The sequence below is a fragment of the Notolepis coatsorum genome (genome assembly GCF_963971535.1).
Source record: "Notolepis coatsorum genome assembly, chromosome: 4".
Classification (NCBI taxonomy): domain Eukaryota; kingdom Metazoa; phylum Chordata; class Actinopteri; order Aulopiformes; family Paralepididae; genus Notolepis; species Notolepis coatsorum.
Genome location: NC_140168.1, coordinates 106,091,469 through 106,107,905, shown reverse-complemented (window position 1 = coordinate 106,107,905; position 16,437 = coordinate 106,091,469). Strand labels below are relative to the sequence as shown.

The following is a 16,437-nucleotide window of genomic DNA, read 5'->3' as shown; positions in this document are numbered from 1 at the left end:
GGGGGACCCTGCATGTATCAGTTGGTATCGGAAATTAAGAGTTGGACAATATTGGTGTATCGGTAAAAAAGCCAATATTGAGCATCCCTACTTTTATTTATTAATTTCTTTTTTAAATATATTCGAATTTTATTTTCATATTCTAATCCCATGCCCATCGAACGAAGCTTCGGAGCTTCGAAGTATTTAAGACAGCCCTACTACCAGACGGGCCTAGTGAACACACGAGGGGACGGGCCTAGTGAACACACGAGGGGACGGGCCTAGTGAACACACGAGGGGACGGGCCTAGTGAACACACGAGGGGACGGGCCTAGTGAACACACGAGGGGGCGGGCCTAGTGAACACACGAGGGGACGGGCCTAGTGAACACACGAGGGGACGGGCCTAGTGAACACACGAGGGGACGGGCCTAGTGAACACACGAGGGGACGGGCCTAGTGAACACACGAGGGGACGGGCCTAGTGAACACACGAGGGGGCGGGCCTAGTGAACACACGAGGGGACGGGCCTAGTTTAATGTTTAAAAAGGATCCCCATTAGCTGTCACCTAAGTGGCGAGCTAGTCTTCCTGGGGTCCACATAGAAAGACAACACAAAACACAAAACATAACATAAGATACATAGACAATCACAATTAACAATGATAATCTAAAAACAGTAAAACATTGTAGACATCATTATCTAAAAACATTGTAACATTGTCTAAAAACAGTAAAACATTGTAGACATCATTATCAACATCAGAATATTTTGCTCACATATTTAAGTAGTGCATTCTCAGGTGGTATTTGAAAGACACTTTACTATTCAATTTACTTATGTTCAGTGGGCAGTTATTCCAATGATTGATGGCACGATAAACAACAGTCCTCTTTAAAGCATTTGATTTTGGACGTGGTAACATAATCTGTCCATCATCAGCTGACCTAGTAAAATAAGAATGAACCTGACTGCATCTGACAATTTGTTTGTATAAGAAAACAGGTTGAGACGAAAAGACAGTGTTCCTGAAAAATTTACCTGTGTTGAAAACCAGCCTATTCTCTACCGTTAACCATGAGAGTTGCCGGTGCATAGTGATGGTGTTTGTTCTCATGGAACAATGTAAAACTAACCTTGCAGCTCTGTTCTGGGCAGTTTGCAATTTCTTTAGTTGACCTTTGGATGCAGAGGACCATACTGGTGCACAATAATCTAGGTGACACGAGGGGACGGGCCTAGTGAACACACGAGGGGGCGGGCCTAGTGAACACACGAGGGGACGGGCCTAGTGAACACACGAGCCAGCGGAGCTCCTCGAGCAAAACAATCCACTTGTTGGCAGTTCAGCCGCTCTGGACGCTGCCCCCTACTTAGTGGAGGAGACCCTAACCCTAACCTTCCTGCTGACCTGATGAACATTGTTACTCAGCTGATAGAGTTGTACCCTTCCTGCTGACTTGTCGTACAGAACTTGTAAGTCACTTTGGATAAAAGCGTTTCAGCTAAATGACAAAATGTAAATGTTAAGTGCAGCCCAGCAAACCAGGACCAACATACACGGGTACCAAAATGAAGACCCACCAAGCGCCAGTGACGTGTCGATTTTAAAGCGCTTGGTCCCTTCACAGAGTGTGCATTCTGCAGCATGTCCCAACCATCAGTATTACAAACACACACGTTAACTCCAGTCCAACAAAACACACACACACACGAACTCTAGTCCAGAATCTCAGGTCCTGAAACTCCTCTAGTCCAGAATCTCAGGTCCTGAAACTCCTCTAGTCCAGAATCTCAGGTCCTGAAACTCCTCTAGTCCAGAACCTCAGGTCCTGAAACTCCTCTAGTCCAGAACCTCAGGTCCTGAAACTCCTCTAGTCCAGAACCTCAGGTCCTGAAACTACTCTAGTCCAGAACCTCAGGTCCTGAAACTCCTCTAGTCCAGAATCTCAGGTCCTGAAACTCCTCTAGTCCAGAATCTCAGGTCCTGAAACTCCTCCCGTCCAGAATCTCAGGTCCTGAAACTCCTCTAGTCCAGAATCTCAGGTCCTGAAACTCCTCCCGTCCAGAATCTCAGGTCCTGAAACTCCTCTAGTCCAGAATCTCAGGTCCTGAAACTCCTCTAGTCCAGAATCTCAGGTCCTGAAACTCCTCTAGTCCAGAATCTCAGGTCCTGAAACTCCTCTAGTCCAGAATGTCAGGTCCTGAAACTCCTCTAGTCCAGAATCTCAGGTCCTGAAACTCCTCTAGTCCAGAATCTCAGGTCCTGAAACTCCTCTAGTCCATAATCTCAGGTCCTGAAACTCCTCCAGTCCAGAATCTCGGGTCCTGAAACTCCTCTAGTCCAGAATCTCAGGTCCTGAAACTCCTCTAGTCCAGAATCTCAGGTCCTGAAACTCCTCTAGTCCAGAATCTCAGGTCCTGAAACTCCTCTAGTCCAGAATCTCAGGTTCTGAAACTCCTCTAGTCCAGAATCTCAGGTCCTGAAACTCCTCTAGTCCAGAACCTCAGGTCCTGAAACTCCTCTAGTCCAGAACCTCAGGTCCTGAAACTCCTCTAGTCCAGAATCTCAGGTCCTGAAACTCCTCCCGTCCAGAATCTCAGGTCCTGAAACTCCTCTAGTCCAGAATCTCAGGTCCTGAAACTCCTCTAGTCCAGAATCTCAGGTTCTGAAACTCCTCCAGTCCAGAATCTCAGGTCCTGAAACTCCTCTAGTCCAGAATCTCAGGTTCTGAAACTCCTCCAGTCCAGAATCTCAGGTCCTGAAACTCCTCTAGTCCAGAATCTCAGGTTCTGAAACTCCTCTAGTCCAGTATCTCAGGTCCTGGAACTCCTCTAGTCCAGAATCTCAGGTCCTGAAACTCCTCTAGTCCAGAATCTCAGGTCCTGAAACTCCTCTAGTCCAGAATCTCAGGTCCTGAAACTCCTCTAGTCCAGAATCTCAGGTCCTGAAACTCCTCTAGTCCAGAATCTCAGGTCCTGAAACTCCTCTAGTCCAGAATCTCAGGTCCTGAAACTCCTCTAGTCCAGAATCTCAGGTCCTGAAACTCCTCTAGTCCAGAATCTCAGGTCCTGAAACTCCTCTAGTCCAGAATCTCAGGTCCTGAAACTCCTCTAGTCCAGAATCTCAGGTCCTGAAACTCCTCCAGTCCAGAATCTCAGGTTCTGAAACTCCTCTAGTCCAGAATCTCAGGTTCTGAAACTCCTCTAGTCCAGAATCTCAGGTCCTGAAACTCCTCCAGTCCAGAATCTCAGGTTCTGAAACTCCTCTAGTCCAGAATCTCAGGTCCTGAAACTCCTCTAGTCCAGAATCTCGGGTCCCGAAACTCCTCTAGTCCAGAATCTCAGGTCCTGAAACTCCTCTAGTCCAGAATCTCAGGTCCCGAAACTCCTCTAGTCCAGAATCTCAGGTTCTGAAACTCCTCTAGTCCAGAATCTCAGGTTCTGAAACTCCTCTAGTCCAGAATCTCAGGTCCTGAAACTCCTCTAAATTGACAGCGTCTGCTCAGCATCAGAGAGCAGCACCTCATCTCTTCCTTCCTGAGATCTGCTGTCATCTACCGCTGGCTGGCTGGCTGTCCCCCTCACCCTCTGTACCATCCAGCCCTCCCTAGTGGCTTCATCTACCGCTGGCTGGCTGTCCGGCTGGCCCCCTCACCCTCTGTACCATCCAGCCCTCCCTAGTGGCTTCATCTACCGCTGGCTGGCTGTCCGGCTGGCCCCCTCACCCTCTGTACCATCCAGCCCTCCCTAGTGGCTTCATCTACCGCTGGCTGGCTGGCTGGCTGGCCCCCTCACCCTCTGTACCATCTAGCCCTCCCTAGTGGCTTCATCTACCGCTGGCTGGCTGGCTGTCCCCCTCACCCTCTGTACCATCCAGCCCTCCCTAGTGGCTTCATCTACCGCTGGCTGGCTGTCCCCCTCACCCTCTGTACCATCCAGCCCTCCCTAGTGGCTTCATCTACCACTGGCCGGCTGGCCCCCTCACCCTCCGTCCGTAGTGGCTTCCCTAGGAGACGTGGTCGTGACGGGAATCTCTTGCTCATTAAAGAGGTTGGGGCCTCCACCGGAACAGTGTGATGTAATTAGGGCTCACAGAGAGGTATTTCAGAGGCCCCCCCCCCCGTTCTCATTAGAGGAGATCCCCGCCAGATGGTCTCTCTGCCGTCGAGCCAACAAGCTCGTCTGAAATACGATGAGAGGCTGATGTTTCTCTGAATCAATTACATGGTCACTCCTCTGAAGCGAAACCATGTGAGATCAGCTAGCGTCAGTGTGACGTGATGATGATGATGATGATGTGCCAGAATCTATAAACAAACAGACACATTTGATGATGTGCCAGAATCTATAAACATTCTGTACACAGTGTCTGAGAGGAAAGCGTTGATTGTTCAAAAGCATTCTTTTAATTCAATTACATTTTCTTTGTCATTAACACAATTAGGGCTGTACTGTACTGAACAGTTTGAAGCTTCATTCATAACGTCAACATTCGATTTTTTTTTTATTTTATGTCTATTCATTGTTTAAACCAATGGGGTTTTTCTTCACAGTTGCATATACACTAATATTATAGTATTATACTATATGACTCGTCATAAAAAATGTAATAAAACATGTATCATAAATGATGTAGCCTATCTGCATCCGCTTGGCCAACCGTGCCCTTATTGGATTATTTATGTTGACGAAACTGACAAGTTATATTCATTAAAGAAAGTTGATTTAATAAAAAAAAAAAAAAAAAAACTTTCAATTAGGGCTGGGCGATATGACTACCGGTATATTATATAAATATCGGGTACAGTTCATTAACGATACACTTTTTAAACGTATCGTGGATATCGTGATGTTTTGCCCTCGCGTTAGAGGCCGCGATGAGATGAGACTTACAAGCGCAGTGCTAAATCCTTTCCTCTCCCTCTCGCCTCTCCCTCTCGCAGGAAAAAAAAGTCAGTCACACACACACTTGCCCAAATTACGTCATCTACACGCACATACACGCACGCAAGTGCACACACCTAGCCAGAGACAGAGAGGCGGTGGTTCGGTGCTAGGGATGCCCCCTGAAACCCAGGAGTAAGCTCCGACGTTAACGGTACTGCTATCGGTAAATTAGTCTATGAGCGGATTAGCTACGGAGCTAACATAGTGTATCATCCATCTGCGACACAAGAGTGGACACGGAGTAATGTTAATGTTATGTCGAGTTCATACTACACCAGCGGTTCTCAACAGGGGTCAGGATGGAGGTAGGTGAGTTCCAATTGTTGTAGGCAATCACAGAGACGGTGAAGGTATACTCTTGAACAGGTTCGACTTTAATAGTAAAGAACACAAAGAGTAATACTAGGATACTATGCCAAGGGCAAAGGAACGAGAGAATAGATAATGGAGCTTAGTGGTGGTCCAGAACTGGAACCGGCCGCGTTATCTCCGAACGCCTATAGTGAAGACCTGACGAATGACAAGCAGAGGAAAGGAATGTTAAATAGCCACCAAATACCAACATTCCACACACACCCCCGTGACAGCCAATCAGAAGCCAACCCATAAGTGACAGCACTAAATTACAGGGAAAAACAAGTGACAGCAGTCAGGTGACAGATGACAGAGAAGGTGGGTGGTTCCCGACCGTAGTCAGGAACCAGAATCGTAACAGCGTGTTGCCTTGTCAAATATCTCCCCACGTATTGACCGTATTATTATCCAGCAGCAGCAGACCTCGCATTGAGCTAGAAATGTCCACTGAGTGAACAAGTGCTTATTTTCTGTATTTATTTATATTTTTTGAGAAATGGTAACTTGGTGATCCTTTTCTGTGAAATGGTCAAACTTATCCAAATATGCTATTTTGATGGAGAACAGTGCAGCTGCAACAGATAGCACTTTAGTGATCCTTTTCTGTATTTAAAAAAAAATACATGATTTTCAGTTTCTGAGAAATGATCACAGTTATCCAAATATGCTATGTTTATGGAAAAGAGTGCAGCTGCAACAGTACTGTAATTCTGTAATTTTATTTAAAGAAATATGCTATTTGATTGACTACTACAAGCAGTGTAATGTCAACAGTACTAAGCCATTTAGACCTGAAACACCTGTTAATAATCATTATATAGCCTGCATATACACACAAATGTGTTTCCTGGTTTCTTAAATAAACATTATTTTGAAAGCAAGCACTTTTGTCATCATTGTAGCAAAAAAGACAGGACCGGAAAAGTCTTTATCGTATGTAGGGGTGCCCTGGAATATTGTATTGAACACAGGGGTGCCTTGGCAGCAGAAAGGTTGAGAACCCCTGTTAACTACACTACACGTATGAACTCGACATAACGTTAACGTTACTCTGTTTCCATGAAGTGTTTAATTAGCAGCAATCTGTTCTGTTGTTGAACATTTAACGTTAAGTTAACTTAGGTATCCGACGCACTTCCGGCGAGGACAGGAAGCCGTCATGAAACCGTTGTAGTCATATTGTAGTCTTTTAGTCTTATTAAAGGGGAACTATCTTATAAATGGCCTTTTTGAGTGTTTAGCATTGTTTCCTAGCTATGTGAACTTATATTAATATGATCTATGTCTCAAAATTCTCATATTGGCGCATTCTTCCAATTCTCCTCTCACAATATTCACCCTCACTGAACTGAGTCATCTGAAAATGTGCCCTATATGTGATGTCATAAAGACACCGCTGCATGTTAATGTTCAGGCGACGACGCTGCGCAGTGGTTTAGGAGCCCAGGCTCAAAACAGCTCGAGATCTTGAGGTAGAAAAATGCTGTTTTTGAGGACTTGATTAGAAATACAAAACAATGAATAAAAAAAATATATATATTACAGAGGTGTTCCATAGACTCACAGGAATTGTGTAAAAGTGCCCAAATAGTGAAAGAAATAGTAAAATAGTTCCCCTTTAACTAAACGATTTTAACAAAATAAAAAGCAGCAGCACTATTGGATAACTGAGTCATGTTTGCTATGTATTTCTTTCTTTAGGGGAGTAGGACATTTGTTTCACAGTTTTAGCATGATGTTTTATAGATGGCTAGGTTAAACACAGGTTTTTGTTTTTAAGAGGGGGGGTTTGATTTGATTGGATTGAAGTTTATTTCAAGTATGCAACACAACAAACAAACAAACATAAAGTACAGATATAGCCTTAAGCCGTTCAAATAATAAATGTATACATAAATAAATAGTTACAATATATCATTTAATAATCTAAATCTAATCTAATATATAATCTAAAAAAACGAAAGGCTAAAATGCTAAATATATAATCTAAGAATCCAATAATCTAAATCTAATATATAATATAAAAATGCTAAATGCATGAGTCTATTGTCTTTAATGTTAGCTTGCAAACTCAAATACTGTCTTGGTAAGCATCATAATGAATTGTTTGGGGAAAAAAGGAAAAACATTGTGATGTGTATCGCCGAAAGGTCAGAAAATATCGTGATATCATATTTAGGCCATATCACCCAGCCCTACTTTCAATCAGATTACCGTAATCACTTTATTCCAATTGAGGATTTAGTTTGAGGGTTTATTTTTTATTTTTTTATTTAATGTTATGATTAAAATATAGAATATGACGACAGACATTTGAAGCTTCATTCGAAAACTTCAATAGAAGCTTTGAATGTAAAAAAAATACATTTGGTACAATAGCCCTAATAAAAACACAGCAAGGCTACGATACAAAGCTATGGATGCAACAGCCGTTGGGCCTTTTCCACAAGGAAGCGGGTATTAGGTCCAGGAGTGGTCCTCACTGATGCTCTCCTCCAGTGCAAAAAGCACTCTGACCAGATAGATTTTTATTTGTGCAGAACTTCACCAGAGTCATGCCTACAAAAGAGTTGAGGGATCTTTAACACTTTGAGCGCCAGGGGTCGCTACGGGGGCGTTGGGCCGTTGTGTCCCAGCGCTCTGTTCAATGGGAATAAGTTCCGGTGTTTGCAGTGCTGAACCTATATTAAATATTATAGCTATGGATCTAATAACCACGTCGATTGTCAGTGAGTTTCTTCCGGTCAACATGCAAAAAACAGATAATTCTTTCATCCATACATTTCCGTTTTATACCGTGGTGAATATGAGTATAGTTTTAGAGTGATTCTGTGTAATCCCAGCAAACTCCAGCAAACAGCGCTTCAATGCATTTCATTATAAATCGTGCCATTTCTCGCTTGATTATTGAATCAATCTGAAATCAACGCTAGATTATCGGTATTATGTTTCATCATGCATGCACGAAAGGGGGGGGGAAGCCGGCCCTCCGTGCTCTGATCGCAGCCAATGGGACACGGCATACACACACACAAAATCATCGGATCATCGCAAGATTGATAACGTATAGTCCTTACCTCGTCTATGATGTACTGCAAAAAGAATAACTCTAGTCTCCCCAATCCATGTGTTATAAATATTACTCATGCCGGAGAAGGAAAACCTGGACCGGACGAATTATGAATGGATATAGCGAATAAAAGAAATAACGACCAAAACCCGTCTTTTCTTGGGTTTGCCGCTCAAGCGATGGCGAGTTAACCCGACTTATCTCGGGTCTGGCGTCCAATGTGTTACGTAGTAAAATGGCAGCCGCTTCCATTCATTTGTGCTAAGCTAGGCTAGCTTGCAGCCGGATAGCTTTCTGCTGAACGCACAGAGAGGAACTTGGTATCTATCTTCTTGTCTTTATTTCTTTATTTCAGATCCCCATTAGTCACGGCCTCAGCAGTGACTATTCTTCCTGGGGTCTGGATCCAAACATATAAAATTAAACAAGAATAATCAATAAAACAACATAAAAACAAAACAAATATCAATAAAACACCAATAAAATATACAAACAATTATAGAACATTAAAACCAATGTCTGACTCTGGAGAAGACTGTAAGCGCATTTCCCGTCATGCAGGTACCTTTTAGCCGTGACCCTTTTTTTGTTCTGGAGGACTCTGGAGACGACGAGATATGCTAGATATGAGCAGCTTGTGTTTAGTCATCTTTTCATGCTCCTCCTCCAGACCTTTGCAGACGAGGTGCTGGGCTGGGCTCGCTGGCTGATCCCCCTGGCTGTGGCCATCTCCTGCTACGGAGGCCTGAACTCCTCCATCATCGCTGCCTCCAGGTCAGTAAACACACGCCAAGCTAACGTATTATTAACTTCAGTTCACACCCACGCCAAGCTAACATAGTATTAACTTCAGTCCACACCCACGCCAAGCTAACGTATTATTAACTTCAGTTCACACCCACGCCAAGCTAACGTAGTATTAACTTCTGTTCACACCCACGCCAAGCTAACGTAGTATTAACTTCTGTTCACACCCACGCCAAGCTAACGTAGTATTAACTTCAGTCCACACCCACGCCAAGCTAACATAGTATTAACTTCAGTCCACACCCACGCCAAGCTAACGTATTAACTTCAGTTCACACCCACGCCAAGCTAACGTAGTATTAACTTCAGTTCACACCCACGCCAAGCTAACGTAGTATTAACTTCAGTTCACACCCACGCCAAGCTAACGTATTATTAACTTCAGTTCACACCCACGCCAAGCTAACGTATTATTAACTTCAGTTCACACCCACGCCAAGCTAACATATTAACTTCAGTTCACACCCACGCCAAGCTAACGTAGTATTAACTTCAGTTCACACCCACGCCATGCTAACGTATTATTAACTTCAGTTCACACCCACGCCAAGCTAACGTAGTATTAACTTCAGTTCACACCCACGCCATGCTAACGTATTATTAACTTCAGTTCACACCCACGCCAAGCTAACGTATTATTAACTTCAGTTCACACCCACGCCAAGCTAACGTAGTATTAACTTCAGTTCACACCCACGCCAAGCTAACGTAGTATTAACTTCAGTTCTCACCCACGCCAAGCTAACGTAGTATTAACTTCAGTCCACACCCACGCCAAGCTAACATAGTATTAACTTCAGTCCACACCCACGCCAAGCTAACGTATTAACTTCAGTTCACACCCACGCCAAGCTAACGTAGTATTAACTTCAGTTCACACCCACGCCAAGCTAACGTAGTATTAACTTCAGTTCACACCCACGCCAAGCTAACGTATTATTAACTTCAGTTCACACCCACGCCAAGCTAACGTATTATTAACTTCAGTTCACACCCACGCCAAGCTAACATAGTATTAACTTCAGTTCACACCCACGTCAAGCTAACGTAGTATTAACTTCAGTTCACACCCACGCCAAGCTAACGTATTATTAACTTCAGTTCACACCCACGCCATGCTAACGTATTATTAACTTCAGTTCACACCCACGCCAAGCTAACGTATTATTAACTTCAGTTCACACCAGACCACGTGAGCGGATCGGCGCGGCCGAGAAATCCGCTCTTCGCTCTTTAAAGCTTGGTCCGCTCCGCTAATCACTCATGTTGACCCCGCCCCCAAGTCGCTCTCCGCTCGCTCCCCGCTCACCTTGAATCGAGCGCTCCCCGCTCCCGATCGCTCGGCAGTTTTTTTTCTTCTTTTTTTGGAGCATGGTGTAAATGAGCTCAAACTACAACAGTCTACACCCCCTGGGCCCCTTAACAATTGTTTGTATTGAGCCGCATTGTAATTGTAGCCATTCTGCAATGTTAAATAACGTTGTTTATCCATTCACTATCTCTATTAAGCGATGATAGGCTAGCCGAGCCACAATGCTATGGTCGCTGCCATTAACGTTAGCATGTAAGCTAACGTCAACAACAATGGCGTCGATATACTTTTTCTAACTGGAGTGAGTGTGGGCGTCTCTACAGTGACAAAGCCTGAACGAACAGCCTATCACAGGTTCACCCTTCTCATTGGTTGAAAATGGCCTTCATGTTTGTACATCGCCATCTGTTGCTTTGGCATTGTACTGCATGTATATATTACATCAGTGTTAAACCACTGTGAGCGGCCTGGAGTGGATTGGAGCGGAGGAGAACTCTCGCTCCGGACGTCGCGCCGACTCATTTTAAAACCCACTCCTCGCTCACGTCAAAACCGGCCGCTCCGCGCCCCGCGCCGCTCACGCTCCGATCCGCTCACATGCACTGGTTCACACCCACGCCAAGCTAACGTAGTATTAACTTCAGTTCTCACCCACGCCAAGCTAACATAGTATTAACTTCAGTTCACACCCACGCCAAGCTAACGTATTAACTTCAGTTCACACCCACACCAAGCTAACGTAGTATTAACTTCAGTTCACACCCACGCCAAGCTAACGTATTAACTTCAGTTCACACCCACGCCAAGCTAACGGAGTATTAACTTCAGTCCACGCCAAGCTAACGTAGTATTAACGTCAGTTCACACCCACGCCAAGCTAACGTATCAACTTCAGTTCACACCCACGCCATGCTAGCGTAGTATTAACTTCAGTTCACACCCACGCCAAGCTAACGTATCAACTTAAGTTCACACCCACGCCATGCTAGCGTAGTATTAACTTCAGTTCACACCCACGCCAAGCTAACGTAGTATTAACTTCAGTTCACACCCACGCCAAGCTAACGTATCAACTTAAGTTCACACCCACGCCATGCTAACGTAGTATTAACTTCAGTTCACACCCACGCCAAGCTAACGTAGTATTAACTTCAGTTCACACCCACGTCAAGCTAACGTATTATTAACTTCAGTTCACACCCACGCCATGCTAACGTAGTATTAACTTCAGTTCACGCCCACGTCAAGCTAACGTAGTATTAACTTCAGTTCACACCCACGCCAAGCTAACGTAGTATTAACTTCAGTTCACACCCACGCCATGCTAACATATTAACTTCAGTTCACACCCACGCCATGCTAACGTATTATTAACTTCAGTTCACGCCCACGTCAAGCTAACGTAGTATTAACTTCAGTTCACACCCACGCCAAGCTAACGTAGTATTAACTTCAGTTCACACCCACGCCATGCTAACGTATTAACTTCAGTTCACACCCACGCCATGCTAACGTAGTATTAACTTCAGTTCACACCCACGCCAAGCTAACGTATTATTAACTTCAGTTCACACTCACGCCAAGCTAACGTATTATTAACTTCAGTTCACAACCACGCCATGCTAACGTATTTAACTTCAGTTCACAACCACGCCATGCTAACGTATTAACTTCAGTTCACACCCACGCCAAGCTAACGTAGTATTAACTTCAGTTCACGCCAAGCTAACGTAGTATTAACGTCAGTTCACACCCACGCCAAGCTAATGTATTAACTTTAGTTCACACCCACCCCAAGCTAACGTATTAACTTCAGTTCATACCCACAACGTTTTATTAAGTGTTAGATTCTTGCAGATGCACCAAACAACATTAGTTGTTGTTTTTGTTGTTAAAAAAACACATTTCTCTCAATATGTGTATTTCAGTGTCTTCAGTGTCTCTCTCTCTCTCTGTAACATGTATTCCCCCCCCCCTCCCCCCCAGGTTGTTCTTCATGCTCTCTGTAACATGTCTCCCCCCCCCGCCAGGTTGTTCTTCGTAGGGTCCAGAGAAGGCCAACTGCCCAACGTCCTGTGTATGATCCACGTCCAGCGCTACACCCCCATCCCCGCCCTGCTCTTCAATGTTAGTGGCGTGTGCTTTACCCTTGGACTGTGTGTGTGTTAGGTGTGTTAGGTGTGTAACGGTACACAAAAACCACGGTACGGTACGTACCTCAGTTTTGAAGTCACGGTTCGGTACGGGTTTTCGGTACAGTGTCAACGAATATTCTATATTGAAATTAATAATTGAAAGGGCGGCTGGGTGGCGCAGCGGACATTGCGCTCGTCACCAACGCAAGAGACACCGGGTTCGACTCCGGCTGTCGGCGTTGCCTCCGGCTTGGGCCGGCCGTCATACTAACTCAATTGTCAGTGGGAGGGGAGTCGATGGGTGGTGATCTGGACGTTGTGGACAGCGACTCCTACAGGTCAGTTGGGGACGCCTGCACAGCAGAGACAGGAGGATGGCGGGGGCGGTGTGAGCCTCCCACACGTTACACCTCGCCAATGAGAGTCCGCGCTGGCAGGTGAAAAGATGTGACAGGCTGCCTCCTCGTGTATCGGAGGAGACACGTGATGCAAGGCTTCTATCCTCCCTACGACCGGCCGGTGGGGGGCATGTGCGAGCAATGTTCAAGACGGGAGGGGATAATTGGCACAGTGGAATTGGGATGGGAGAAAAATTGAAAAAATAGGAGAAAAAGTGGATACAAAAAAAGAAATTAATAATCGATTTGTTAAATAAAGAATAAAAAAATAATTATATTAGATTGTGAAAAAAACAGCCCCGGTGGGTGGTCGTTAGTGGTTAACATACCGTTGTATTCGTTCGGTACACAGCCGTACTGAACGGTTCGGTACGGATACGTGTACCTTTACACCCTGTGTGTGTGTGTGTGTGTGTGTGTGTGTGTGTGTGTAGTAGTGTGTGTGTGTGTGTGTGTGTGTGTGTAGTAGTGTGGTCTCAAGAGTAGTGGAGGTTTCATGAGTCTAGTAGGATGTATCTGCTCTGAGGAAAAGGGATAACATGTGTAGGCCTGTCACGATAAAACACTTGTGTTGGACTATATATTGTCCCAGAAATAATTGCGATAAACAATATTATTGTCATTTTAAGACCATAAGGGGGCTCAGGAGGTGGAGCGGTCGTCTGGTAATCTGGAGGTTCCCGGTTCGATTCCGGCTCCTCCCGGCAGCGTGTCGAAGTGTCCTTGAGCAAGACACTTAACCCCTAACTGCTCCCGGTGAGCAGGTCGGCACCTTGCATGGTGTGTGAAGGAAGGGGCCAATAAGTTGTAAAACGCTTTGGATAAAAGTGCTTTATAATATAAATCCACCATTTACCATTTTATGCCACAACCACAGCTTTTTTTTTGGGAAGTTCATATTTGACTTAGTGGCACTTGAGTGAGTGGGGGTGAAATTGAGCGGTTACTTAAAGGGGAACTATTTTACTATTCCTAGCACTATTTGGGCAACTTTAAACAATTCCTGTCAGTCTATTGAAGACATCTGTACGTTTAAAAAAAAAAATGCATTGGTTTATATTTCTAATCAAGTACTCAAACCCATCATTTTTCAGCCACAAGAAATCAGGCTGTTATGGCCTGGCGAGAGAGAGAGAGAGAGAGAGAGAGAGAGAGAGAGAGAGAGAGAGAGAGAGAGAGAGAGAGAGAGAGAGAGAGAGAGAGAGAGAGAGAGAGAGAGAGAGAGAGAGAGAGAGAGAGAGAGAGAGAGAGAGAGAGAGAGAGAGAGAGAGAGAGAGAGAGAGAGAGAGAGAGAGAGAGAGAGAGAGAGAGAGAGAGAGAGAGAGAGAGAGAGAGAGAGAGAGAGAGAGAGAGAGAGAGAGAGAGAGAGAGAGAGAGAGAGAGAGAGAGAGATGAGAGAGAGAGAGAGAGAACGAGAGAGAGAGAGAGAGAGAGAGAGAGAGAGAGAGAGAGAGAGAGAGAGAGAGAGAGAGAGAGAGAGAGAGAGAGAGAGAGAGAGAGAGAGAGAGAGAGAGAGAGAGAGAGAGAGAGATGAGAGGGAGAGAGAGAGAGAGAGAGAGAGAGAGAGAGAGAGAGAGAGAGAGAGAGAGAGAGAGAGAGAGAGAGAGAGAGAGAGGGGGGGGGGGGGTGAGAGAGAGAGAGAGAGCCCTCGCAGTGTTACAGTTCTCGGTTCGGGAGCATGCGCTGTAGCGCAGCACGGTGGTACTTCCTCGCGACGCAGAGCGTTTACAGTTCTCTGCTTCTCTCGCTCGGCGGGCAGCTAGAGGGGGCGGGTGTTATTATGCAAATGCACCATATGACGTCCCATATAGGCGAATTTTCAGATGACTCACTTGAGGGAGGGACATTATTGTGGAGGGAGAATTGGAAGAATGCGCCAAATCGAGAATTAGATACATAGATCCTATTACTATAAGTCCACATAGCTAGAAAATAACCCTAAACACTGGAAAAGGTCATTTATAAGATAGTTCCCCTTTAAAACAAATATGCATTTGTTATCCCTGTACCTTAATTTAACTTATTTTAAGAAACATTTTGTGATGTTAATGAAAATGACTCACTGTATTAAAAAAAATCGAGTCTTAAAATTTTTAATAGTGAACTTTTACCAGGGTCCTATTTTTATCTTTGTATTTCTACTTGTATTACTGTCGGTGGTGGAAGAAGTACACCGTTCCTTTACTTAGATACCCAGATAAAAGTACACTTCATACATGTTTGCCATGCAAAATCTTTTTCGTCAAAGTAACTAGTAGCGGATGAGTTCAGATAAATGTAGTGGAGTGAAAAGTACAAAGTTCTCGAAAAGAAAAGTACTTGGTTACTCTCCACCACTGATTATTACTGTATTGTCTCCACCACTTTTCTTTTTCTTTTTTTAAACCTTTATTTTAACTCGAAGGACATTGAGGTTTCCCTCATTTATAATGACGCCGAGTTTACACACACATGAGCAACACGATGAAAATATAAAAAGAATAGAAGAAACTAAAAACAATTGCAATTTGACAAACCAGATTTAAAAGCAGAAGCCGATGGGAGGACCTCTAACTTTAGGGTTTGTTGAAGAGCGTTCCATGTGTTGGGGGCATCAATAAGAAATGCTGTCTTGCCCAGATCCGAACGCGCTTGTGGCACCCTAAGAGTAAGCCAGCTGTAGGATCTGGTCTGATAAGCACCAAGACTCCAATCCAGCAAGGATGATATATAAGGAGGGTGTTTACCACTAATGGCTTTGAAGATGAACAAGTACCAGTGGTAACTGCGCCTCTGAGAAAGAGAGGGCCAGCCCACCTTTTCATAAAGAATGCAGTGGTGAGTATCATAACTGTCACCAGTGATGAATCCAATTGCTTCAACGTAGATGCAGCTGCATGCCTATAGATAACATCACCATAGTCCAATGCTGAGAAGAATGCCGCCTCTACAACTCTCTTCCTACTGAGCGAAGGGAAGCTAGACCGGTTTCGCAATAGAAAGCCAACATTCTGCCGAAGCTTGGAGGCGAGGCTGTCAATATGAGCCCCCAAGATATTTGTAATCGGTAACTCTCTCTATAGAAGAGCCATCAATCATATGAGAAGTTTAGTAAAGTCCACATTTCTAGCTCTTGAGAATATCATAAATTTTAGTTTTCATCGAGTTAAGGACAAGCCTGAGCCGAGAGGGTGTCCTGTAATGAATTGAATGCGAGCTGCAAGTTTGACGGTAGCAGCCTGCAGGCTATCGTAAATACAGTAACTGCTCCTCGGTACTTCTACACTGATCCTGGTGTCTGGTCTCTGTCTCTCACTGATCCTGGTGTCTGGTCTCTGTCTCTCACTGATCCTGGTGTCTGGTCTCTCTGTCTCTCTCTGATCCTGGTGTCTGGTCTCTCTGTCTCTCACTGATCCTGGTGTCTGGTCTCTCTGTCTCTCACTGATCC

General features: G+C 44.7%; 1 protein-coding gene across 1 annotated transcript in view; it reads left to right on the top strand.

The window, feature by feature from the left end:
* LOC311226643 (Y+L amino acid transporter 1-like) overlaps positions 1 to 16,437 on the top strand; it is a gene marked incomplete at its 3' end in the record, with an annotated part of 136,088 nt that overhangs the window by 117,038 nt on the left and 2,613 nt on the right. The window contains exons 9-10 of the mRNA XM_084312060.1: positions 9,029 to 9,132; positions 12,508 to 12,604. Coding sequence (XP_084168186.1) covers positions 9,029 to 9,132; positions 12,508 to 12,604 — 201 coding nt within the window. The remainder of the gene's footprint in view (positions 1 to 9,028; positions 9,133 to 12,507; positions 12,605 to 16,437) is intronic.